At 35.9% G+C, this 26,443-nt stretch overlaps 2 protein-coding genes across 12 annotated transcripts in view; one reads left to right on the top strand and one right to left on the bottom strand.

Annotated features, from left to right (window-relative positions):
* The window catches only part of DLG1 (discs large MAGUK scaffold protein 1), a 309,015-nt gene that overhangs the window by 52,399 nt on the left and 230,173 nt on the right, over positions 1–26,443 (bottom strand). For 5 of the 11 annotated variants that reach the window (XM_037037510.1, XM_037037507.1, XM_037037513.1 and 2 more), the window contains 4 exons: positions 17,726–17,840; positions 9,310–9,486; positions 6,577–6,646; positions 2,520–2,619 (listed from right to left, as the gene is read on the bottom strand). In XM_037037510.1, coding sequence (XP_036893405.1) covers positions 2,520–2,619; positions 6,577–6,646; positions 9,310–9,486; positions 17,726–17,840 — 462 coding nt within the window. Of the gene's footprint in view, positions 1–1,816; positions 1,851–2,519; positions 2,620–6,576; positions 6,647–9,309; positions 9,487–17,725; positions 17,841–26,443 lie in introns of all 11 variants that reach the window. The other 6 variants (XM_037037512.1, XM_037037515.1, XM_037037516.1 and 3 more) reach the window with 2 other exon arrangements.
* LOC118980857 (RING finger protein 11-like) lies at positions 22,151–22,879 on the top strand. Its single transcript, XM_037037519.1, has 2 exons — positions 22,151–22,295; positions 22,340–22,879. The coding sequence occupies exons 1-2, from the start codon at positions 22,174–22,176 to the stop codon at positions 22,707–22,709; spliced, it is 492 nt and encodes a 163-aa protein (XP_036893414.1). The 5' UTR covers positions 22,151–22,173; the 3' UTR covers positions 22,710–22,879.

The following is a 26,443-nucleotide window of genomic DNA, read 5'->3' as shown; positions in this document are numbered from 1 at the left end:
GATCTGATCATCAAGTTACTAGGTGGATAAATTCTTTCAGTTACTGGGAGGTGAAGCACAGAAACATATCATTCAAAGGATCTTAAGTCACTGCTCAGAAAAATTTCAATGTTTTTCTAAATGATGCTATCTGGTAACCAGTTACCATTTTTCATTTGTTTCTCTTCCCAAGTCCCAATCCTCAATTAAAATTAAGAGCTAAAAATATGATTTGGTCAAGATGTTAATTATCATCCACCTTAATAATATCAGTATGGAAACTAAGTTCTTCACTTAATTCCTTTTAAAATGAGTTTTCCTGAGGTTTCCAATGACTCAACTGTAACAAAAATATGTGAGTACATATGCTGATTCATATCATCTCTAAAACATGTTATCATTCTCAAAATAAATTCTACAGCATTAAGAATCTGTGGAAGTATTTTCCAATTTTGAAGATTTTCACTGGTAATTTTTCCTAAAATAAGAGATCAAAAAAAGGTGTCACTAGTGATAGTAAATTTGTGACTCTTGCCACATCCTAAAGAGGCACATGCAAAAATACTAAAGTGTAATACTAACAGGTTAATTACATATAAAGCATACTGCCTTCAGTTTCACACAAAGCTATAATTAAAGTTGAAATAACAGTCAAGTACCTGTAGTTTAGACTAAAATTCCAGTAGTTAGGATAAATCGGGAAAAACTATGAAATTTAATATTTATTAATGTAGATCTTAGAGAGTTAAAAGACAATGGCTATATCCTTAGATCTGTGAATTGTAAAGAAATAAGTTTTCAAAATGATTACTAACCCAAAGGAAAAGAATTATCTAGGAAAAAAAAAAGAAAAACCCTCAGCCCATAGCAGGTTAAGTAACTGTTATGAGTTACTACTATGAGTAATTGTCACCTAAAATAAGTTAGTAATATTTGGTAAAATTTTCACATTTAATCAATTTGAAAACACCAAATTTAAAATTTTTATTGTTTAAATGACTTCCTGTTTCATTCATTTATTCCAACATTTATTGAATGACTCCTATATATCAGACTCTGTACCATGCTTCCTATTAAGATTAAATTCTACGGGGTGGGGGGGTGGGGAGGTGGGGGGAGTTGGCTGGGATGGGAGTGAAAGACAGAAAACTGTACTTGAACAACAATTCAATAAAAGAAAAAGATTAAATTCTAGCTAGAAAATTAAACAAGAAAAACAAAAAGCAGAGATAACATCTTGGTTAAATGAAAAAAAACACAAAGGAAAATATCTTATAATTCTTTTAACAAATTACAACCTTCTTTAAAAAGAGATATATTAATTTGCACCCACACACACTGTGATTTGAACTTGAGGTCCACAATTCTTTTCTAGCATTTATATTTGTTTTGTAGTTTCAAATTATAGCAATTCTTTTCTAACACAGAACCAAAGTGATTTTAACTTTTTTAACCAAAAAAAAAAGGGGTGACATAAAACTGCAAGGATCGTTATTTTCTAGATTCTAATGAGGGCAGGTAGTACTATTTTAAAAAACTGTAAAAAGCCTTCCTATTAAAAAATCCCCTAGCAAAAGTAATTGCCATAAAAATTATAAAAAGAAAAATGTAAGAATGAGCAGAGAGTTTTTCAAATGACGTGAAAAATGGAGCATTAGAAAAACAAAAGGTGTATATTATAGAAATAAAAATCCCAAGCATTTTATTAACATGAAAAGTCTAAAAGCAATCTAAATCATACACCTCCTCAAGCCAGAAGGGCGCTACCATGATTCTCAAAATGTAGGTCTGTAGATGGAGGTTAAAAAAATAACTTGGGAGTATTTTGATCACTTACTCAGGCCTTTTGATCCCATGTCGTCAGGGATCTCCTGTAGAGAGTAGTTCCCAGAGAGCAAGCAGTAAAAAGATAATCAAAGAAAATAGTTGTCAGTAATGCATAAAATTGGTGCTACTATAAGAGACAGTTCCAAGACCATTACAGGTGCAGATCTTATAGAGAATTTTCGTAGATTTTTGAAAGTTTGAAATAAGTGAGCAGCTAAATGTAACCTACTAAAAGAAGGAAAGTTTTGTATCAGAGGCTGATTAGGGTAGAGTAGCAAACTTTGAGACTATTTCTTGCAATTTTAAAAGTAAAATTCAGACTGTCTACATATAAACAAGAAATGGGATAAAATAGAATGATTCCAGAAGATCTAGTTATCAAGATCTAGTTACCTAGTTATCCCAGGTACTCATGTTTTTCCTCAAAAATAGTATTCTTATATTAAGTGCTTATATTACAAAAAACTCTTACATCAAATAACACTGTGTTAAACATACAGCTTAAAAATACTGTCTACTTTAAGAATTCCTAAGGTACCAGAAAAAGTTAAGATTGGTATAACAATCAATTTATGCCTGTTAAGTTGCCCCTGGTTAATACAATTTAGTAACCTGTTGCAGCTCTTGAAACTGTCTCCATGGTAACAACCAACTGCAGGGCAGTAGGTCCCTCTACATTTATTTTCGGTTGACCACTGGATCCACATACTTACGGTCAGCATCACTTGTTTCCTGCTCACTCTGGTCCTTGTTCTTGTAGAAGGGAAATTTTCGGGAAAAGAGGTTCTTTTTACGCTTGTCATTGAATGACTGCTGAAGAAGAGAAGGAGGGGCAAAACAAAGGGATGTCTACTGTCTGTGTGGACAAACGCCCAGCCTAGTAGCTCTGTGGAAGCTGACTCTTGTGACCACAAACTGCAGTTTGTATATGAATTTTAATCACATATAAAGTGAATTTCTAATTTTGTATTAAGTCCTGTAATTTTAATGATTTACAACTAAAAATACTGAAAAAATGTAAAGAGTGTAATTCAATAATATCTAAAAATGGGAATAAATGCTACTTGATAAAAATGGAGAGTCAATCAGATTAGGTACCAGTATAGTACAAACCAAGCTAACATCTCTTCACATCAATGCACATTATTCTAGATTTCCAGGAGCTAGATGCTCTATAGCAAAACTTTTTAAATGTCTACTATAGCTGTTCAAATATTTTTTATGCATTTGGTAATAACCTTTATTTTCCTTTTGCTTGAACACATTTTCCCCTTTTCTTTAAAAAAAGTTTTTTTTGCTCCAACAAACAAAAACCTCTATTAAGAAAGAAAACCAGAACAGTTGAGAAAGTTCTAGTGTTGAATATTTTTAAAAAATCCTTCTTAACCATGTATCTTTGAAGAGAAAAAAAGGTAAATAAATGCTTACAGAATTAATCAGAAAATGGGAAGAAAACTAAGAGGGCTCCATCAAAACCAGAGTCCAGCAACAGATTTATCAATGCTATCCAAACAAGGAAGGAGAGTTAGGACTCTTGGGATAATTTGAATGTTATCATAACTGATTTCTTTGTTGTTAAGCTTTACTATTCAGATGTTTTTAAAAGTATACATAAATAAAATAGAACCAGATTCAATCCATTGGCACCACAGGTCCTGAGTAGAGAATAGAGTTTGGTGTCCCTGAGAGCCAAAAAGGCAATTAAGATTTGAATAGTTCATACATAATTGCCATAAGGAAGAGGAATAGCTACTTTGATGTGTCTTACTGCACAGATGTCGGAAACAATTTTTCCCATTCTTGAACATCCCATTTGTGCATTCATAGATTTCAAAGATGTTGCACAAAGGTGAGCCTATTAAAGAGGAATAGTTTCTTTTGTAATTCCTGTGATAGGCACTCAAGTCTTGACAGAAACAGCCTTACATACTACCAGTGATACTAGGAATTAACATTATTATAATTTAAGTGGGAACAACATAAAGAATAAAAATTTTGCTCTGATTTTTCCTTGGTTCATCCACATTATAAGATGCTATCATTATTCTGAAGTATACTGACACCAGGCAGTATGCTTTTGTGCCAACATTTTTAAGCATTAAAGACCAGGAGATAAGGTATTGAATTAAAGTGACTTTTAGCTCAAATACTATTACTTGAAAGAATTTATTTTGATAAGAATTTTTACCAAAAAATGTTAAACTTTCATTTTACCTTTTTGTACCAATAATTCAGGATTAATAAGCTCATAGTTTATAATCAAGTAGATTGTCTGAATTTCAATCTTAAAATTTGAAGGCTCTAATACCTCTAAATGAAAGTTGAAAATTAAGTTAATGAGAAGACAATAATATAAAGAGTCCTTGCTGGTGTAGCTCCGTGGATTGACCTCTGGCCTGTGAACCAAAGGGTTGCTGGTTCGATCCCCAGTCCAGGCACATGCCTAGGTTGCAGGCCAGGTCCCCAGTAGGGGGTGTATTGATGCTTTTCTCCCTGTCTTTCTCCCTCCTTTCCCACCTCTGTCTAAAAATAAAATAAATAAAATCTTAAAAAAAATAACTGTGGGAGCTAATAAAATAATTATTAACTGTTTATAATTATTTTATAAACTGTCAAGTAGCATTATTTGAATAAAAATCTTTGTTTGAATCTAAATTTTAGAAAAGAGAAAGAAAAATTTAAGTTTTAACAGAAAAACTAGTTATGATAATCTAATTTAGGAAAGAATTAAATCTTTTTGTTCATGACAATTATTGTTCTTGAATTCAGTAACAATTTTTATATCTGATAAAACTAATTATTTTAAATAAAAGGTTATTTACTCCTCCTACTGCATACACAGTGGTCAGAGTCAGTTTCACAGCAAACAACTGAAAGAAACATGAAGTTTAAAATGTTTTGATTTTTGATATCTTTGCAGTTAGCCAGAATAAGATATCATAACATGAGACAGAAAGAAATGTTAGTTAGTTAAGAGATGTATTAATTGTATTATTTAACATCCTCTAGGTGAAAAAGCTATTAAAAATAAAAATAGCACAAGTGAGTAAGACAGAAATGTGTAGGGGAAATACAAAACTGGAGAAACTTACTACCTCCAGTGTCTCTATATTTCCAATACAAAATACTCTGTTTAATTACTTATTGTTATTAATGCTACACTGCAAGAGAGAATGTAATAAGTGTAAGTAAGAACTGATAAAAAATCAGATTCATGATACATATATATAAAATATCTGAATATATTATATCGATATGTAGTATTTTAAAATAGTCAAATGAATGTTAAAAATATTAAAGAGAAATTGAAATGTTTTAAGTCTACAGTGGAAATAAAGTTCCTAAACAATGTAAGGAAAGGAAAAGACTTTAGAATGGGAAGTGCTTGTTACAGAAAGAAATGCAGTTCTGCATCAATGGCAAGCGTATTTTTTACCCCACTAAGTATCATGCATACTTTTGATGCTGTGTTAGAACACAGTGACTTTGTGTAAAGTTGGTTACAGTCAACAAACAAGACTAAGATTTAAATATGTCGTTAATCCAGTTAACTTCTTACAGTATAAAAGAAAAGTTACAACATGCAACCTATTTTTCATTATAATGACAATATACTTTACTAAATTATTTTTAAAGACATATATAAAATAAGCACAAAAAGCACTGTATATATTTCAAATCCTTGAGATTTTTTCTTCCAAAAATTTCTATTTTAAATATTGCTTCGGATCAGACTATATATTATAATTTTATATATTCTGAAAACTACAAGTTAATTTAAAGGAATTTGTCATTTCTAAACTAACTGAATGTATCATGTAATTTACTCAGATTTAATGTCTTTGTTCAAGGATATTTCTTATCTTTTAAATTTTAAAGCTTTAAGTTTGAGTGCTTACCAATATCAGAGATGAACAGAGAGTACGGTTAATTTATTTGCTGAGTTTTACATTCATTTGAAATATGGTCAAAATATGTATAAAACTTTTGCTTTAGATTAAAAAACCCTACAAAACAGAAAACATTTCTACAAACAGTATTTCAATACATGTATCCAGCTCTTTCTTCAGACTTTTTGCTAATGTATTTCACTGCAGTAATTACGAACATAGCACAGGACAATGCCTATAAGATCTTGTTCATCTAATAATATCCACTTTAAGCAGGACGTAAAGTAAATGAAAACAAGATTATGTCTAAAATATATATACAATTTTGATATATTTCTTGACCACCTACAAATTCCTCCTTCTGACTGTCATTTTATTTCCTCAAAATAAAAATTCACATTGATCCAAAACATTTAAAACATGGATTGTATTAATATATTATATTAGGGATAGAGGGGAAAACAAGAAAATTTCTATGAATTGACTAGAAAAAACCCCAATAAACTGACATTACGATCTTGTTACTATTTTGGGTGACTATTTTTTTCAGGAGATTCATTAAGTTAACCATCATGATTAATATTGTTGACACATTTCTAATTGAACATGTGAATGAAGTTTAAATTCATATAATTTATAAAAATAACCTTGACCAAAAATATGTTAAGAATATATCAAATGATAGTTTTAATTTGACAAGGTCTGTGAAATGGGAGCTCTAATTTAATAAACTACCTTAATATCTACTATTGTAAAGCAACAAGGCAAGAGTAATTGAGAGTAATCTTATGACAAAATCTTTCTCATTTTAATAACGTAGCTCAAACAAGACTTATGAAAAAGGTCTATTACACTCAAATAAGAGATTTCATATACTCACCCCTTTATCTCCTCTTGTTTTCGAATTGAATTTCACTGTTTTTAATCGAGCCCTTTCTTTCTTCTCAACCCTGTTAAAGTACCCACTATTATTTTTTAGGTACATCAAATACATCTAATTGTCTAACTACAAATCATTAGAAATGATACTTCAATAAATGGCATTTTTTATATTCTAAAACCTTTGGAAGCCATGTAGGTTTGCAACCCCAAAATAATTAGAATTTCTGATGTATAAAATACAGGACTCACTTTATTATTTAAAAAACCATTTGCGATTTATCGAAATACAGCACTTAATATATGCACTCAGTTCTATAATTATACCAAAATTATTATAAGACTTCTGAGTTGACCAATTTTTCAGGTTTTCTGTTAATTTTTTTGTAGTGTGAATATTAGCTTAGCATAGAAAACATATTCTAAATATTAAGCATGACAGAGAGAAAGCAAAAGGGGGGAAATGTCAACAAACAGTGAAAGTAGGTGAAGGATATGTGGGTGTTCCTTATACTACTCGTGCATTTCTCTTGTATTGATTTTTCTGCAGCTCTGAAATTTTTAAAAATAAAAAAGATGAGGAAAAATTTAAGCTTAACTCCAGTGACATTTTTATGTAAACACATAAAGTAACCAATTATAGTGTACAAAATACAGAGTTTCAAAGTATCTTTGGAGGGAGATATAAGAACTAGTTACTTTAGTTATCCATGTGAAGGTGAAATGGTTGCCTGGGAGGACAGTTAAGAGGGAGTCTGTATAGCTTTTAGATCTTTTGAATTTTGAACCTTGTTAAAGTGTTCTCTATTCAAAAGAAGCAAGCAAAGAAAATGTAACAAAACAAATGCTTTAAGTAGATATTAACATTAATATGCACTTTGCAAAACTGAATGTAAATTAAGCTTTTATAAATAGTCAATTTCAAGACAGCAATTACGTTGGTATATAGGAGAAAAAGCTACCCAGTCTATGAAATACTTTTTCTTTATTATACAGCTATACAGTTTTATTGTAGGATAGTAAAAGAAGAACCTTAGTAATCATGGATTTAAAACACTGTAATAGTTAAAAACTTATTAGTTTTTTACTATTCCAGAGCAATTTTGAGGATCCATGACATGAATAATTAATTTATAATTTTTGATTAGAGACTTGAGGGCACTGCAAAAAGAACATCTGGTGAGTGAACATCTACAACTCAAAATGGCTCTGTTTTCTTATCAGTTTTATTCACTAAATAGTTAAGTGACTTAAACTGTGTTTATTTAAAAATACTGTTCCAGAGAAAAAGCTAAGAATTGTAGGAACTATAATTCCTTGTGGGATTTGTAGAGATCTCAAGATATGACTTATATCACTTTTGGCCTTAAAAATCAACATTATAGAGTTTTTATACAAAATGGAAAAAATCTTTCCACCAAAGTCAAGGCTGTGTTTCTCACTTCTTCCAGCAAAGCCTTTGTAAGAATATAACACTGCAAGGCAGAAATCAATCTCAGGAATTATGACCTTGATATTTAAGATGTGAGATTTCTTACTGACTCAAAAGACAAAGAGTAAGAATTTCTGAATTTAAAGGAGACTACATTATATTCCAGGTAAAAAGTTATGCTGAGGGCAACATTGCTAAAACAGGTGTTGCCATGGATTAATTTAGTTAGATGTAAGATCTAACTAAATAGTTGAATTTTGCTAAACATGTGAGGCTGACCAACAATCATAACTTCTAAAACTACAACTATGTATCTTTGTAAAACTTTAATATTCCTACCCTTCAACTTCTAAAAATATATCCACATACATATGTAGAGGTCTAAAATAGGTATATGATTTGGCATACTTACCAGTTACAGAGAGAATCAAGAAAATAAGTGTAAATCTCACTCATTCATAAGAAAAATACAAGTTTATTACACCATGAGCCTGACCTGAAAGGAATTAACTAGCTATAATAGACATTACTATCTCATTAATAAATTTTGCTGGCTACCTTAAAACTTAAAAAGACTTTTAGGCAAAGACTCAGACAGATCAAATCTCATAAATAAGGTACTTTGGGGGAATTATGAATTGATATTTAATGCCTTTCTTATAAAAGCAGAGACATTTAACTGCATTTCATAGACCTTAGAGGGGTTCTGTAAGCTGGAATCCTTTTGAAAAACAATCAGTGCTTAACCACTTTTGCCATTAGATGGTAAGCATACACCAAAGAAACATCGTAATGAATGGTTAAAAGCCCAGAGGAAAGACAGTGAGTGCACAAATACTTATAAATTAAGCAAAGAATGTGAAGCATATCACCAGATATTTCTAAATATTTTGCATTTATTTTTATAATGCTTTCAATTTTTAAGTCTAAAAGAGTATGATAATTCACATACTTGAAAGCCATCACAATTTTGGTTTCACTATCACCTTAATGGAAAAACAGAGGCTTTTATTTCTTTCTCCCTCCACTAGCACAGATGCATGGCACAATGACTTCAAACATACTTATTTTGTTTTTAGCAACTAGTAGGAGCTTTAGAGAAATTTCTGTTTGGGGGGGGCATTATATTCTCTGGTTATGTTACTGGTTACAATACAAAGTAAATAAGATTAAATGGTTGCAGAACATAACATGGAAAACTAGGAATAACATCATCACCTTAATAAAAGAAATTTAAAAGGACATCATTTGTTTATGTTGCTCAACTTTCAAGTGATAAGACTATAATGGACTTATATTTACCTGCGTTTACTTGGAATCACCCCTACTTCATCACTCTCACCATCTTGTGTCACCTGCCTGGCTTGCCACCATTCATCATCAGAAGCATTAATAACATGGAGGATGTCTCCAAATTTGAAGTTCAATCCCTGACTGGGAAGGCCACTGTCTTTAGTCTTGTCATAATCAAAAAGGGCTCTAGATGAAAAGGAAAAGACCCACAATTACTTGTTATAATGGTATTATCAATATTAAATAAACACAGGATTCTGAAAATGTTTATAATTTGTGTAAATAATTAAACAATATACCATGGCAGGCAAGATAATGCCAAACTCAATTTTGTACTATATATAAAACAACAAGACAAAAAATTAGCAAAATTAACTTATATTAATCATTTGTTATTAGGTACATTACCTATTTCTTTCAATATTGTACAAGAAATGTTAAAAAATGCCTGTAGTACAATACAATAACCTATACTGATTTCTAAAATGAAGACAAATCTAGGAAGTTGTTCTAGATTAATAAACAAAAATAAATATTAAGAGATACTCTCTTCTCTTTATTTTAATTGGACACACTTGGGAAAACAATTCCTTGATGATTTGACTCAGTTATAAGACTAGATCAACAGAGTAATTATTTTGTCAGTTATTTGTTCTATTTACAAAACTAGAATTAATAGGGTTTTCAGAGTCAGTAACAATGATGAAAAGTAACTACAGATGATTCTAACAACTGCCAAATATTTTGGAAAAAATACTGTATTAATTTAATATAGTAATTGGAAATGTTAAGAATATTTTTAAATTTGATAAAAAGAATACTGTGTCCTACTACTTAAGTAATGTACAATTTTAAAAAAGATTTTATTTATTTATTTTCAGAGACACAAAAGGAGGGAGAAAGAGAGGGAGAGACACATCAATGTGTAGTTGCCTTTCGCATACTCACTACTGGGGGGACCTGGCCTGCAACCCAGGCAACCCAGGCATGTGTCCCAACTGGGAATCGAACCAGCAACCCTTTGGTTGGCAGGCTGGCACTCAATCCACTGAGCCACACCAGCCAGGGCTGATTAATGTACAATTTTAAAATTAATAAAATTCTTATATCCACAGCTCTCTTGGAAAAGAACTCTGACAATTACATTTATAAAACAATTCATTCTTTTGTTCTAAGTTGGCAAATTAGGAAATTAGTATACAAACCATATTCCCTTCCTGGCTACCCAAGTTTTAAGAATTTATTTCTTGTGGTAAAAATGAAGAGAGTATAATTATTTGATGGCTAAATTAATTAACAAGTTATAATGGTTGTAACACATTTTCAACTGTGGCCTTTCAAGTCTTTTCAGGGAAGTAGGTAGGAAGGTTTAAACATATATTCATGCAGATATACTGTAATACGTTGGGTTTTATCTAAAAACAAATTCTACAGCTGAAAACTAAAGACTACAAATGTTATAAATGCTAAGTCATTATTTCAACCAGTAACTTCTGAACTCTAAGGAACTGTTTTTTTACTAAAAATATATGGTTAACCTCAAATAATACAAAGGATAGTGACAGTCACTCAATTATTAAATATTTATTAAAGAGGTAATGAAGTATCTATGGCAAAGATAATGACAAAAATGATGAGGACACAAATATAATACAAAACAAAAATAAAGTACATTAAGAGGTAGAACAGATGCCAAAGGACATGCAGAAAAGGGAAAATAAATACTACATTGAAACTTTTTTTTCTTTTAAGACAGGGTTTGAGAAAGAAAGAGGGGAAGAGAAAAACAGATCCTGCTTTTGGCCTTCCATATGCACCCTGACTGGGACCAAATCTGCAACCCAGGCATGTGCCCTGACTGGGAACTGAACCAGTGAGCTTTCTTTCTGGTTTGCAGGATGATGCCCAACCAACTGAGACACACCAGCCAGGGCAACACTGAAACAGATTTATTATCATAAATTAACCTTTTGCATTACAAAAGTAATATAACTATATTATTAATGAGTGATGGAGGAAAGAAATCATCCTCAACCTCTACTTCCAAATTTGTACTTAAGCTTTGTTTTTTAATATATTTGATTTAGAAACAGGAACCCATGGACTACTGTGAGAGTTACTGATTATGAGAGTATAATAAATACCTGTTAATCTACTACCCAACAAAAGATTATACACAACACCTTTATCAATAACTCATGTTCACTAATGTATTTTTCCCTTTAATCCTGATTCCTATTAAGAGTAAGGCATTATTAGAAGGTAACCACCATTTTGAATACAGTGTTTATTAGTTCCTTGGCCTTACCCTTTTTTTGTTGACTTGGTTTTATCACATATATGTGAATAACTACATAATTATGTATGGTTCTATTTGTTTCAAAGCTTTATAAATGGTATATTGTATGTTGCTTTTGTACCTTGATTTTTTATTTTTTTGCTTTTGAACTCAAAAATACACTTATTAAAAAGAACCATAAGACTTCTGGTTACCTATGGCAGACTGGCTACATGTATCTATCTCCTCACAAAAGTGACAAAAAAAAGGAAGACAAATACAAAAGAGAAATGACAATAGGAGAATAGAATGTTTAACAAGTTTTGGGATGATGGTAACTAAACCTAGCAGAGTGAATGGAATGTCTGAAGAGAGCGATATTGAAATAAGATTTATTCACAAGACCCTAGAAATGCTTATGAATTAGAAGTATAAAGTATCTTGTAGGCAGATATAAATCACAATAGTGTAAACAAAAGAACTGGTGGAAACACTGTATATAGCACTTATACCCTCCCTTTTCTTATTTCCAGTCTCACAGAAGACCAGAGGTTTAATTTCTAGAGAAACTGATTTTCAGGAATGTGGTAGGAAGGCGGAAGGTGCTGGGCTGAAATAGAAGGATTAGTAAGAAATCTGGACACTAGGATTAGTAAGAAAACTGAAATCTAGCAACTTGGTTTATATTCCAGGAAAGAGATTAAGAATTCATCTCTAGAGAAATTTAAATGACCCTGAAGAAAAGGATGACATGGAGAAGGACAGGGCAATGAAAAAGTCAATTATCTTCCAATTAAATCATAAGAATAGAAAACAAGGAGCACTAAAAATTTAAAGAGACCCTCACATTAAAAAAAAAAGGAAATAGAAGAGAAAACAAGCAAACTAGAAAAAGACAGTACAGAGAAAGCAGAGAATTCAAGAAGCAGAAGAAAACATTAGAGAAACATGAGAACATACTATGTCCACAAAATAAAAAATGACAAAAGAAACAATCAAGTAACAAGAATGGGCTCCTGGAAAATAAAATAGGATATCATAACCTCCCACATTCCCCAAATTCTCTATCAAGGAGAAGGCAAAATAAGACATTTTCAGACATGTTGAGACACAAAAAGTACCTCCTACACCTTTTCCACGGGGATTTATGGGAGGATGTACTCTGGCAAACAAAAGTAAATCGAGAAAGCAGAAAATGTGGAAAGAGACTGACATAGTTTAGAGCCACAGGGAACATGACCACAGCGAAGGCAAGTCCCATGTGAAAGTTATACAGCAAGTCTATAGAGCAATTAGTCCAAGTTGGAACAGAGAGATGGAAAAAACTGTACTGATAAGACCATATGCGGGCCATATGATTGATGTGAAAAACTCTGAAGAAGTTACTGGAAGACAAAGGAAAATAGTAATAAGTAGAGGGAATATTAAGAATTAAAAGTGAGACAACTATTAAGTTCAGGAAAAATAAAGGGTTTCAGAAGTGTGATTATAATATATTGCTTGACTCTGTAATGACAGATATTACATAGTAATATAACTCTAAATGCTATTAACTTTATTAACAGTAACATGATTATGTTTGAGTAATAGGAAAAGAGGCAGAAAAAGTGGTTTGGTGTGAGAGAGGAAGTTCTCATTTACCAAGGCAGTAAGTCTATGCTATCCAAAGTTGGTAAATTAGAAATAGCAGGATATGCACTTTATTTAAAAATTTGGAAGAAAACTTCTGGTCAAGATAGTGGTATAGGTAAACACATCCGGCCTCCTCGCACAACCGCATCAAAATTAAAACTGAACTATGGAATAACCATCACTCAGAACTGCCAGAAATTGAGTTGAATGGTCTGACTGTGGAATTAAAGAAACCACATCCACTGAGACTGGTAGGAATAGAGGAAACACAGAACAGGCTGGTCTCACATAATTTGGGAGTAATATCTTGGGGAAGAGAAGTCCCAGCCCCACACCAGGCCCCCCAGTCCAGGGTTCCAGCGATAGGAAGGTAAGTCTCCACAACTTCGTAGCAAAACTCAGTGGGGACTGAGTTGGTGGAAGAAACTTCTGGAGCTCCAAGCAGTACCTTTTAAAGAACCAACCCACACATGAACTCACCTACTCAGACTTACTCCCTCTGTTCTCCAGCACTGGGGTAGCAGCTTGAAAGGCACCAGTGGTATAAAGGGAGAGACTGAAGTGTCTGGAATCTAGGGAAGAGTTGGGGGACAGTGTTCTCCCAGACAGAAAGGCAGGCAGAGGTCAATGGCCCTTTTCTGTGCTAACCCCTCACAGAGCCACAGAGCTGGTAGGCTGGTGCCATATCTGAGACACCATCAACCTGGCTAACACTGTTTGCCCCACTCTAGGGATTCCCAGAGACTCTGGCCCACTCAAGCTGCTTTTCCATATGAATGGCTGGTCATCTTAGCTCATGCTTCACAACTCCTAATTTCTTTAAAACAAGGTGGCCTCAGTGAGACCCAGCCCCTGTGCCTCTTGCTAAGTGGCCCCAGGCCCGGCACTAGGAGCAATCAGCCTATATTCACAGCTTGGTTTCACCCAGGAAATCTCCATGCCCAGCATAAGTAGCAGCCATCTCAGATTGCTTTTTAGCTCAGGCAGGATGGCCCTGGGTAAAACACAGGTGGGTGCTGACCTTGGCCTGTCCCACCTGGGAAAACCCGGAGCCAGTACACCTAGTGGACAGCTAGAGAACATATCAGAACACCAACACCCTCCCCCTGCACAGCTGGTCCTCGACAGAGGGTGGAGGAGGTTGGTAGCCAGTGGTCAATAGCCACTCCTTGCAGCTGACTGGCATGGGTAAATCCCTCCCACTGACCTGCCAAGAGCAATCAAGGCTCAATTACAAGAGGAGGATGTACTCAGTCCACAAAAAGGGCATACCTCTATTACCCAGCTTGGGTAATAGGGGAGGCTGTGCCACTGGACCCTACAGGACACCTACTACATTAGGTCATGTTACCAAGACAGGGAGTCAAAGCAGCTCTACCTAATACATAAAAACAAACACAGGGAGGCTGCCAAGACTAGGAGACAAAGAAACTTGGCCCAAATGTAAGAAAGAATCAAAGGTTCCAAAAAAGAATGAAACAAAACAGAGATAAGCAAACTATCAGATGCAGAGTTCAAAATACTGGTTATAAGGATGCTCAAGGAACTCAGTGAGGACCTCAACAGCATAAAACAGATCCAGTCAGAAGAAATAAAGGATACACTAAGGAAAATAAAGAACAATTTGCAGGGAAATAAAAGTAGAGTGTATGAAGTTGAGAATCAAATCAGTGGTTTGGAATGTAAGAAAGCAAAGCAAAGCAAAGCAAAGCAAAGCAAAGCAAAGCAAAACAAAACCAAATAACAGCAAAAAAATCCAATGAAAACAACAAGAAGGAAAATGAATCCAAGAAAACATGGACAGTGTAAGGAGCCTCTGGGACAACTTCAAGTTCATCAACATTCACATCATAGGATTGCCAGAAGGAAAAAAGAAAAAACAAGAAACTGGAAATATAATTAAATAATAATGAAAGAAAACTTCCCTAAATTGGTGGAGGAAACAGGCATGCAAGTCCAGGAAGCTCAGAGAGTCCCAAACAAGATGGATGCAAAGAGGCCCACTCCAAGACACATCATAATTCAAATGCCATAGTTTAAAGATACAGAGAGATTCTTAAAAGCAGCAAGAAAAATGCCATTAGTTACCTACAGGGGAATTCCTGTAAGACAGGTGATTTCTCAAAAGAAACTTTGCAGGCTGGAATGGACTGGCAAGAAATATTCAAAGACATAAAAAGCAGGGACCTACAGCCAAGATCACTCTACCCAGGACAAGTATCATTTAGAATCAAAGGGCAGATAAAGAGCTTTGCAGGCAAGAAAAAAACTAATGAAGTTCATCATCACCAAACTATTATTGTATTGTTAAAGGGACTTATTTAATAAAAAGAAGATCCAAACTACAAACAATAAAATAGCAGTATGTACATATCTGTCAACAAATGAATCCATAAAGCAAACCAAACAAACAAGAAAAACAAGAGACAGAATCATGAATATGGAGTTTTTATGGTAACTAGATGGGAAGGGTGTGTGAAAATGGCTGAACAGGTGAGGGGATTAAGAAGTATAAATAGGTAGTTACAGAATAGCCATGGGGATGTAAGTACAGTATAGGAAATGGATGAGCCAAAGAACTTACATGCATGACAAATGGATATGAACAATGGTGTGGGGACTGCTTGGAAGGTGGGGTGGGGGCTGCTGGGCAGATGGTGGAAAGGAAGAAAAGTTTTGATAACTATTGACAGCACAATAAATAAAATGTAACTAAAACAATAGAAATTTGGAGGTAAAGGCAAGGGAATTTGTTAGGAAAGTGGAGGATGACTGTTTCTAGTAAATAAAATTTGAAAGTCACAGTTATTTTTCATTATAAGTCTTCCCTAGACTGGGAATCCAACTGGTGACCCTTTGGTTCACAGGCCAGCAGTCAACCCACAGAGCCACACCAGCCAGGGCTACAAGTCTTTTGATAATACACAACTTATAAAGTATTTTTTAAAACATAAAAATTAAGAATAAAAAAGGAAGATGACTCATTAAATGCACCTAAATATAACCTAATGTTTGACTGTCATGTGTTTTTAATAAATCAGATATTAAAGGTAACACCTCTTAAACTAAACTTAGAAATTATAGATAAGAAAAAATGAGAGTATAAATACAAATTTATATTTTTCCATATTCTGTGGTATCTATACATAAAATGCTTTTAACAACTTTGGACCAGAATAGTTTAATAAATACTGCAAGAATTAGTGGAAGGAGAGAAAAATTTGATACATATAGGATTCCCAGATCTAATAGGGTAGAGGGAATAAAAAGGGTAGTAGAAACAGAATAAGAGAAAAGTTTCCATTTATTATGTATTATAGAACATGTATAGAGTACATGTTTGTGTACAGATATATTTAAACATACAGAAACATATATGGGATAAATGTTTACTCCATGTAATGTATATCATCTCTAAAGGTGATATAAAATAAGAATAAAATATTAGCAACAGGCTCCCTGAAACAATCAAAATGAATGAAAGACTAATTATGAAGAATAATTCAAATTACTTATGGTAATAAACTAAATTTAAAATAATAGTATAATAAAGTACACATAAAAGCGCTACTAAAAAAAGTATACAAAATACAAATAAATAGGAAAACTACTGTTTTATTAACCAAGTGAAAAAAACTCAACCTATATACTAACGGTATCTATGTAATATTAGTAGATTTATGCTATTGCATTAATCTTTTATGTCATAGAAAAACAACATATTTTTTCCCAAGTGTTTCAAAAATGCATATAGAAATTTCCTGAAACTTTACTCTTTGCCGAGCCTATCTGCATTTTAAGCCATTATATATATATACATATAATATATATATATATAATATATATATATACACACATACATATACGCTCTCTTTGCTATAATGAAAACTGTCGAGGTAATTAAATGTTAAACAAATGGAGAATATTTTACTATGGAAGAATACAGGTAAGCCCTGGCTGGGGTGGCCTAGTAGACTGGCTGCTGGCATGTGAACAAAAGGTCACTGGTTCGATCCCCAGTCAGGGCACAGTCTGGGTTGTGCGCCAGGTCCCCAGTAGGGGGTGTGTGAGAGGCAACCACACATTGATGTTTCTCTCCCTCTATTTCTCTCTCCCTTCCTCTCTCTCTAAAAATAAATCAATAAAATCTTTAAAAAAAAAGAATACAGGTAAATATTAATGTTGGATGATATGCTGTATTAAGCTACAATACTAATTAAGTAAAAGATCCAACTAAAACATTTTCTGGTCTATACTTTGTATTTCCTTACTATATTATTCAAGAAATTATATAATTTTCATTAATCAGATTATAATAATATTTCAACTCTAGAAAGACACACTGTCAGAGAAAATCAATCATAAAAAACATTTGTTTTGCAAATTCTTTTTTTTGCAACTTATTTTTCTATAGTGAAACTCAGTGAGAAACTTGAAAGAAATCATGCATAAATATTAATACTTGATGTAATTGCATAATTAAGACTTGCCATAATTAGAAGTAGAGAAATTTACCTGACATACAGGGATCGCTTCTGGCTAGTTCGAAGAGAACCTGAGCCTGAACTAATGCTACTATTCATCATCTGCTCCCGTAAATCATGTATTTTTGCTTCAAAACGACTGTATTCTGATAAAAGAAAAAGAGAAATAAATTTAAATTTTATATTATAAAAATGTTACTTGATGATAAAATATTAAATAGGTAACCTATCCTATAATTGATTAAAAGTGGTTAGAACCTTGAGAGTAATCTGTACAACAATTTGCCCAATACGCATATATGAAAAATTAATAATTTTCTAAATGTACCATAAATAATGGCTGAATTAGTATTTTCTCAATTGCTATTTTAAAGTTCATACCTCATTTAATCAATTAAAAGACAATTTCCATGCATCATATACCAGTATGAACATTATATAACTGTAATACTTGTGTTGGGTCAATAATACAGGAAAAATGTGCCTTAAAAACTGATAAATGCAATCAAATTTATTTCAATTTGTCTTATAATTTTAAGTTTTCAAAATGCCAAAATAAGATACAAAAGCAATCTGAAGTAGAAAAAAAATTTTTTTAATATGACAGAAGACTTTTAATCTTTTCCCTTGGAGAATTTTTACCATCTGGCAATAAATGAGAAACAGTTTATTCTTAATTTAAAGGTTCCTATCTTGTTGGGAGCTGTCCCATCTGGTTTCAGGGGCTGTAGCCTTTTGTCCCATGAGCCACTAAGGAGACAGAACATTTCCTCCTGGCAGGAGTGCAGCTCCTGCCTCCCTCACTACCCACTGCATGGCCCAGGAGGATGACAGGTTAGCCAATGATTGGTAAGACCCCTCATAGGAGGAGGAACAACCTAAGACAGGCACTGGGGCGATGGGCCATCAGCGAAAAACAGGGGTCTTCAGAGAAGGGGCAGAAAGACCCTCACTCCTTGGCTTTGTCATAGCCTGAGTCCTCAGTCTTTCTGTCAAAGTCTCCTAGTCTCTTGGCTGCTTTGCTCTCCCTGCCTGACTCAGCCTGGGAACTATGCCAAAGACCTTATACTGGATCAGACGGCTTCCGGGAGGCCAATATGGCCAGAGAAAGAATGTACATTATTTCCTTTGAGACCTGCTCTGCCCTGGTGCTATGAAACAGACACTTGAGCAAAAGCTAACCCTGACCAGAGACAATCCCTGTGTTTCTTCAACTGTTATCTGTAAATGATGTCAGTAGCATTTTGAGCACTGGTTGATGAGCTTTTCATGCATACTATGTATCTCTGTGTGAGCTGAAATCAATAAAAATGCAGGGAAGAAAGTATTCAGGACCTTTATCCTTTGACGGACCAGTCACCTTTCCTCCCTAAGCAAATCACGCATTGGGCATTTTTATTTCTCATCTACAATGTCCGGGAGAGTTCTGAAGAGGGAGTCCCCCATCACTATCTCTTTTATAGATTTCTTTTAATTTTACTGTAGGTTTTTTCCTCTCCTCTCTTTGCTCTTCTCACATATTAGTATAGTCAACTGGGAAGTGTATATGATGATGTTGGCTGTCACTTGGAACCTCATCTATTGCTATTAAATGGAACACCTCCATGTAGCTGTTTCGTATCACTGATTGGTTTTCTCAGGACATAAAATCAAGATAGGAAAAAGCCATTTTTGTGGAGGTTCTGGTAAAGATGGTAGATTAGATGGACACTGTACTCACCATCTCATATGACTACATTAAAATTACAACTAAGTCATAAAACAATTAACCTGGAGAACTATTTGAAGACTAGCTAAACAGAAGTCCTACAACTAAGAATATAAAGAAACCAGTTGAGACTGGTAGGAGGGGTAGAGAAACAAAACAGGCTGGTACCCACCACCCATGAGTGCTTGAGAACCTGGAGGGATATCTTAGCTGCACAGGTTCCACTTGAGGAGTGAGGGGTCTCAGCCCCATGCTGGGTGCCCCAGCCCAGAACACCAGTGCCAGGAAGAGGAGTCCACATAATACCTATCTATGAAAATCAGGTGGAGATTCCATCTATGCAGATGAGAGGGAAAGGTGCTGGGAATCCTGGCATTCTCTTAAAAGGACAATGCACAAACGCTTACACGCAGTCACCTTGGGCTCTGGCGAAAGAATTGCAGCTTGGGGGAAGGGGGATTGTACCAGAGACAAACAGGGAGAAACTGAGTTGTATGACTTCTGGGTGAGAGCTGAAGGGACTCCTGCCATTGTACCTGTGTTCAGCCTTCCTACCACATAGCCAAATCTGAATCTTCATTAGCTTGGTGAATTCTATTAGTTCCACCCTGACTACCTGAGATCCCCACCTACCACAAAAATCTGCAGGTCACAGGTGGGTGACAGCTCGCCTTGGTGTACCCCTAGATTTTTGCTGAGTGGCCTTGGGCCCGGAACTAGTGCCAAATCTGAATATGTTTTAACCTGGTGAATACCACTTGCCCATGAGCATCTAGGCCCAGCACAGGCGTCTACCAGTTGTAGATCTCTTTGCAGCTCCTAGCAGGTAGTCCTGGGCCAATCACAGGCAGTATCTGACATTAACCTGCAACTAAATCCCTCCCAAGAGGCCTCAGAAAAAACACACATATTATCTAGTGTCAGGACACAACACAGCACCACATGATTAGCTCCACAAGTAGCACACTGAGAAGGAGGTCCAGCAGGCACTAGAACCTGCTGGGGCAAATTCTGCCCCATTGGGTTAGCCCCCGCACAGCAGCTTATACACCGTGGTCATGGCCAATCCTCACAGCCAGCTAGCCTGAGGTTTAATTCTATCCACTAACATGCCAACAGCAATCAAGACTCAACTACGACAGGAGGGAACACATAACCCACAAAAGGGACACTCCTATTAGGCACTGGCTCAGGTGATCAGGGAGACTGCTTCTGGGCCTCACAGGACACCTACTACATAAGGTCACCCTGCCAAGACTGGGAGATGTAGTTTATCCACCTAATACATAGAAACAAACAAACAAACAAACACAGAAAGGCAGCCAAAATAAAGAGACAAAAAAAGTTTGACAAATAAAAGAACAGGAGAAACATTCAGAAAAAAAAATACTAAATGAAATGAAAAGAAGCATTCTACTAGATACAGAGTTCAAAACACTGGTTATAAGGATGCTGAAGAACCTTAGGGAAAGAACAAATAAATTCAGTGAGAACTTTGACAGAGTGATGTTAAGCACAAGAAAGGACAAAGAAACTACAAAAAAAAGCAGTCAGAAATGAAGAATACAACAGAAGGAATCAACAGATTAGATGAACTAGAGGACCAAATCAGCAACATGGTAGACATGGTAGTAGAAAACACCCAATCAGAATAGCAAAAAGAAAAAAAAAAGAATAAAAAAACAAGGATAACTTAAGGGCCCTGTAGGGTAATACAAAGCATAACAATATTCACACCAGAGAAGTATCAGAAAGAGAAGAGAGACAGCAAGGGATTAAGAACCTATTTAAGGAAATGCCTGAAATTCCCCCTAACCTGGGAAAGGAAAAAAGACATAGAAGTCCAAGAAGTGCAGAGTCCCAAACAAGATGGACCGAAAGACGCACACATCAAGACACATCATAATTAAAATACTAACAGGTTAAAGACAAAGAGAGAATCTCAAAAGCAGCAAGAGAAAAGCAGTTAGTTAACTGCAAGGAAGCTCCCTTAACAATGTCAGCTGATTTCTCAAAAGAAACTTTTCAGGTCAGAAGAGATTGGCATGAAATATTCAAAATGATGAAAATGAATAGCAAGGACCTAAAGCAAGGCTATCATATAAAATTCAATAAAATAAAGAGTTTCCCAGACAAGAAAAAGCTAAAGGAGTTCATTACCACCCAACCAGCATAACAAGAAATGTTAAACAGATTTCTTTAACAAGAAAAAATGGAACATAAATATAAGTAATAAAATGGCAATAACTACACACCTATTAATAGTCACTTGAAGATACCTACTTCAGACTGAAAGACACATAAAGGAGATCAAAGACACATAAGAGGATGAAAAATATTTCATGGAAATGGAAAAAAAAAAAGCTGGGGTCTGCAAGGGCAGCAGCAGCAGGGGCAGCAGCAGCAGGGGCAGCAGCAGCAGAGGCAGCCGCGATGACCGCGCCCCTCCTGACCTGGATTAGACCCAGCAGCTCCGTGGCCGCCACCGCCCCGTGGGGGGGGAGGGGAGTGTTTCGCCTCCCCACCCCCCCACCCCGCCACCTTGCAGGAGGCTACTGTGGCGACCCCAGCGGAGCCCCCCGGCCTAGCCTTGAGCCCCAACCCTCGGGGGCTGGCATGAGCGGCCCTTCGGTGGTGCCCGGGGGCGGGGGAGCCGCCGCCTGTGCTCCGGCCTGCCTTCCAACCCCACCTCGCTGACCGAGGAGTTCAAGAAAGACCCCGCCACTGCTTTCTCCTCCTACCCTGCAGATCACACACCCAAAACCTGGAAGATGGGGAACTGCCTCAAATCCCCCACATCGGATGACATCTCCCTGCTTCACGAGTCTCAGTCTGACCGGGCTAGTTTCGGCGAGGGGACGGAGCTGGATCAGGAGCCTCTGCCACCATATCAGTGGTCTTCATACTCTACACATGAAGAAACTGAGGCTCATAGAGGTTAAACTTGGTCAAGGTCTTAAAGCTAGAACAAGTTCCAGTCCCGGTCTATCATCCAACACCTAGCCAGACTCGCCTAGCAACTCAGCTGACTGAAGAGGAGCAGATTAGGATAGCTCAAAGAATAGGCCTCATACAGCATCTGCCGACAGGAGTTTATGACCCTGGAAGAGTTGGATCAGAAAAAAAGATCCGAGAGTGTGTGATCTGTATGATGGACTTTGTTTATGGGGACCCAATTCGATTTCTGCCGTGCATTCACATCTATCATCTGGACTGTACAGATGACTGGTTGATGAGATCCTTCAGGAGCCCCTCCTGCATGGAGCCAGTTGGTGCAGCACTGCTTTCACCCTATGAGACAAATTGAGCCAGGATCTCTCATCCGACTTCAAGTGAACTGTCATTTTTGGTGGTTTTGATCTTTTGTCACTGAGCCCAAAGAGCCAGGGATTAGGAACTAAGATCATGCACAAAAGTTTCCTAAAGATTTCTGAATGGCTGCAGATGTTGGGGGAAAGTATGTCATATTTTAGAAACTTAGGGGGAAAAGTAGGATGGTATTTTTAAAAATTTTTTATCTATCTATCTATCTATCTATCTATCTATGTATCTAGAGGAAGGGAAGGAGAGAAGGAGAGAAATATCAGTGTATGATTGCCTCTCGTGAGTCCCCTGTGGGGAACTGGCCTGCAACCCAGGCATGTGCCCTGACAGGGAATCAAACTGCAATTGTGTGGTTCACAGGCCCGCGCTCAATCCACTGAGCTACATCAGCCAGGAGGATGGTATTTTTATGTAAAGCCTTGACCCAGTGTTTTAAAAAAGTATAATTGTATTTAGATCTTGTTATTGCTCCAGTACATAGGAATTGTGTAAAGTGTTACAGAAGCTGTACATGTTTAAATTGTGTGTGTTGAAGATTAGGAAAAAGATAGATTGTTTTTCCTAAATGAAATAACTTTCTTCCCCCACCCAAATTCTTTTCTCAAGTTGCTGGCATTTGGGTCAAGGTTTTATTAAAAGCTACATTTTATAACACTGGCACAAAAAAAGTAGTTTTAAGCTTGTTTGCACAGTTCTTTTTTTCCATTGGAAATGGAATCATTGCCTTAGGTCTTTTTAAATAATGTATTATTATCATTGGGGCTGGCTCTATGCTTGAAAACCAGTTTATTTATAACCTGTTATGTGCTATATCTGTTTGCAGTTAGGAAATGCAGAATTCAAAGTGATCTCCTAGCTTGTAAGCAAACAGATGCACTAACCCTTTTCTATTAAAAAAATGAGATGTGTCAAGAAACCAACTCTAATTAAGTGGGGTTTAATATTACCCTTTCCTATGTGTTTTATCTAATTATTTTGGTTAATATGGTGATAAAGGCAAGGTGACTTTTCAATATTAAGATTTCTGATTTATTGCGCTAGAATTATGCCATGAGGCTTATGTGAAAATAAAACTGAGAAAAGTTTTTCAGTTTTAACAGTTTTGATTTATTTCTTGTGACCCCCTTCCCTGTTGTCTTGAGCCATAAAAAAACTGCATCTCTTATTATTGTAGTGCTGAGGTTAACTGAAGTTACACAAAATGCATCTCAGTCTCTGTTTCTTAGGAAGTCCTGCTAGTTGACTGACAAGTCTGGTAAGCAAGGAGAATTAAGATAAATGTATTTCATGTTTTGCACACAAATGCAGAATTTGTATAATCACATGACTTCATATAGTTGTTATCTGAAAAAAGAAGGAATTTCTCCTTTATTTTTTTCTTGCAGTTAATGTAAGAACACTGAATCTCTAAGCTTCTGAAGTGTTAGAGGTAGAGATGGTCTAGTAAAGATGTAGTTGTAATGTTTTATCCACTTAGCATGTGTTTATTTTCCCTTATGTACTCAAAGGTGATTCATTTGTTCAGCTCAGTGATATTACAGCAAAAAAAGAAAATTAGAAACAGAAGCAATTTCAACTTAACAAATCAGAAATGTTTCTTATTATTTTATATTGAGTTGAATATTTGACTCTAACACTTTTCTACATACAAAACACAAATATCTTAAAGGTTCTTGATAACTGCATTATACAGGAATTAAGTATGTCATGAGACCTTCTTAAAGATCTGACGTTTGACTCTACTATCCATGTGTTGGTTTGTTTTCTTATGAGCCCCATGATGGAAAGACTTCAAGATGAATTTCTGGTGGCGGGGGGGAATGAAAGAAATTAGATTGTCAGGTTCTGTTAAATTGTTACATGTATCTTGCTTAAGTTTTTGTTTATTAATTTATATCCACCCAATTACATAAAACAAATTTGGAGGAAACCTGAAATTGTATAGTATTTTTAGTGACATTACTTTTTTTATTCTTACATTTTCTGCTTAAATATGATTAAATATGATGTCTGTGTCATCAAGTATTACAGCCAGAGTTTTTTCCCTAGAGCGTTAAATTTGGTAAATGAACTTTTTTTAAAAAAACCAAAAAAAAAGACTTCCGCCAAGATGGAGGCATAGGTGGAAACACTGTCTTCTCCCACAACCAAGTCTGAATACAACAAAGGTTTGGAGAACAAAGACACAGCCAAAGAACAGAAAATTGAACTATACGGAAGTCCGAAAACAACGAACTGTTCCACCGAACCAGTAAGAGGCGTGGAGCCAGCAGTGGAGCAGGGTTGGGCAGGAAAGATCCCCAGACCTAGGCACGCAAGTAGCCCAGACCCAGTCAGGGTGTGGGGCAGACTGACCTCGGCCGCACATTTGCACACAGTGAGATGGACCACGCAGGCCCCAGGGGGTGAACCCAGTGGTGGAGGGCTGATGGTAGTGGCACACTCGCGTGCAGTGGGACAAAATGCAAGGGCCCAGGTGACAGTGGCAGCTGCGGCACCTGTGGGGGCCGAGGCAGGAGGCGACAGACAGGACACCATTGCATCTTTTTGACCCCGCCCCCACATACAGCGTCACAACCCAGTGACTGAGTTGCCCTGCTCTGTTGAACACCTAGGGCTCCGATCCTGATACATAACAGGCACGAACAGCCCAAAAGATGGCGCAAGAAGAACTCAAAGTCCCAGAGCCCATAACTCTAAGCAACCAAGAGATTGCCAGCCTCTCAGAAGCACAGTTCAAGACACTGTTTATCAGGATGCTCACAGAGCTCGTTGATTTTAGTCACAAATTAGAGGAACATATGAAGGCTAAACTAATTGAAATGAAGGGAGATGTCCAGGAAACCAATAGTGATGGAAAGGAAACTGGGACTCAAATCAATGGAATGGACCAGAAGGAAGAACGAAACAAACGACCAGAAAGGAATGAAGAAATGAGAATTCAAAAAAATGAGGAGAGGCTTAGGAACCTCCAGGACACCTTTAAACGTTCCAACATCCAAATTATAGTGGTACCAGAAGGGGGAAAGAAACAGCCATGAGTGGAAAACTTATTTGAACAAATAATAAAGGAGAACTTCCCCAGTCTGGCAAAGGAAATAGACTTCCAGGAAATCCAGGAAGCTCAGAGAGTCCCAAAGAAGTTGGACCCAAGAAGGAACACACCAAGGCACATCAGAATTACATTAGCCAAGATTAAAATGAAGGAGAGAATCCTAGAAGCAGCAAGAGATAAGGGGACAGTCACCTACAAAGGAACTCCCATCAGACTGTCAGCGGATTTCTCAAAAGAGACCTTACAAGCAAGAAGGGGCTGGAAAGAAGTATTCCAAGTCATGAAATCCAAAGACCTACAGCCAAGATTGCTTTATCCAGCAAAACTTTCATTTAGAATGGAAGGACAGATAAAGTGCTTCTCAGATAAGGTCAAGTTCAAGGAGTTCATCATCACCAAGCCCTTATTATATGAAATGCTAAAGGGACTTATATAAGAAAAAGAAGATGAAAAATATGAACAGTGAAAGGACAGCAAACTCACAGTTATCAACAACCATACCTAAAACAAAAGCAAACCAAGAGGACAGCTAGATCAGGAGTGGAACCACAGAAATGAAGAACACATGGAGGGTTAGCAACAGGGGAGTGGGAGGAGGAGAAGGGGGGAGAAGGCATAGAAAATAGCATAGATGGTAGGTAGAAAACAGACAGCGGGGAGGG

The sequence above is a fragment of the Sturnira hondurensis genome, unplaced genomic scaffold (genome assembly GCF_014824575.4).
Source record: "Sturnira hondurensis isolate 20B ecotype Veracruz unplaced genomic scaffold, ASM1482457v3 Scaffold0023357, whole genome shotgun sequence".
Taxonomy (NCBI): Eukaryota; Metazoa; Chordata; class Mammalia; order Chiroptera; family Phyllostomidae; genus Sturnira; species Sturnira hondurensis.
Note: the sequence above shows the minus strand (reverse complement) of the source record. Positions and strands in the feature narration are given on the sequence as shown.

What these genes read in the sequence shown, in the direction of transcription:
- LOC118980857 (XM_037037519.1), top strand. Translation starts at nt 22,174, where the DNA reads ATGGGGAACTGCCTCAAATCCCCCACATCGGATGACATCTCCCTGCTT. An exon ending in GAGCCTCTGCCACCATATCA is followed by an intron (nt 22,296 to 22,339) that starts GTGGTCTTCATA and finishes AGGCTCATAGAG; the next exon opens with GTTAAACTTGGTCAAGGTCT.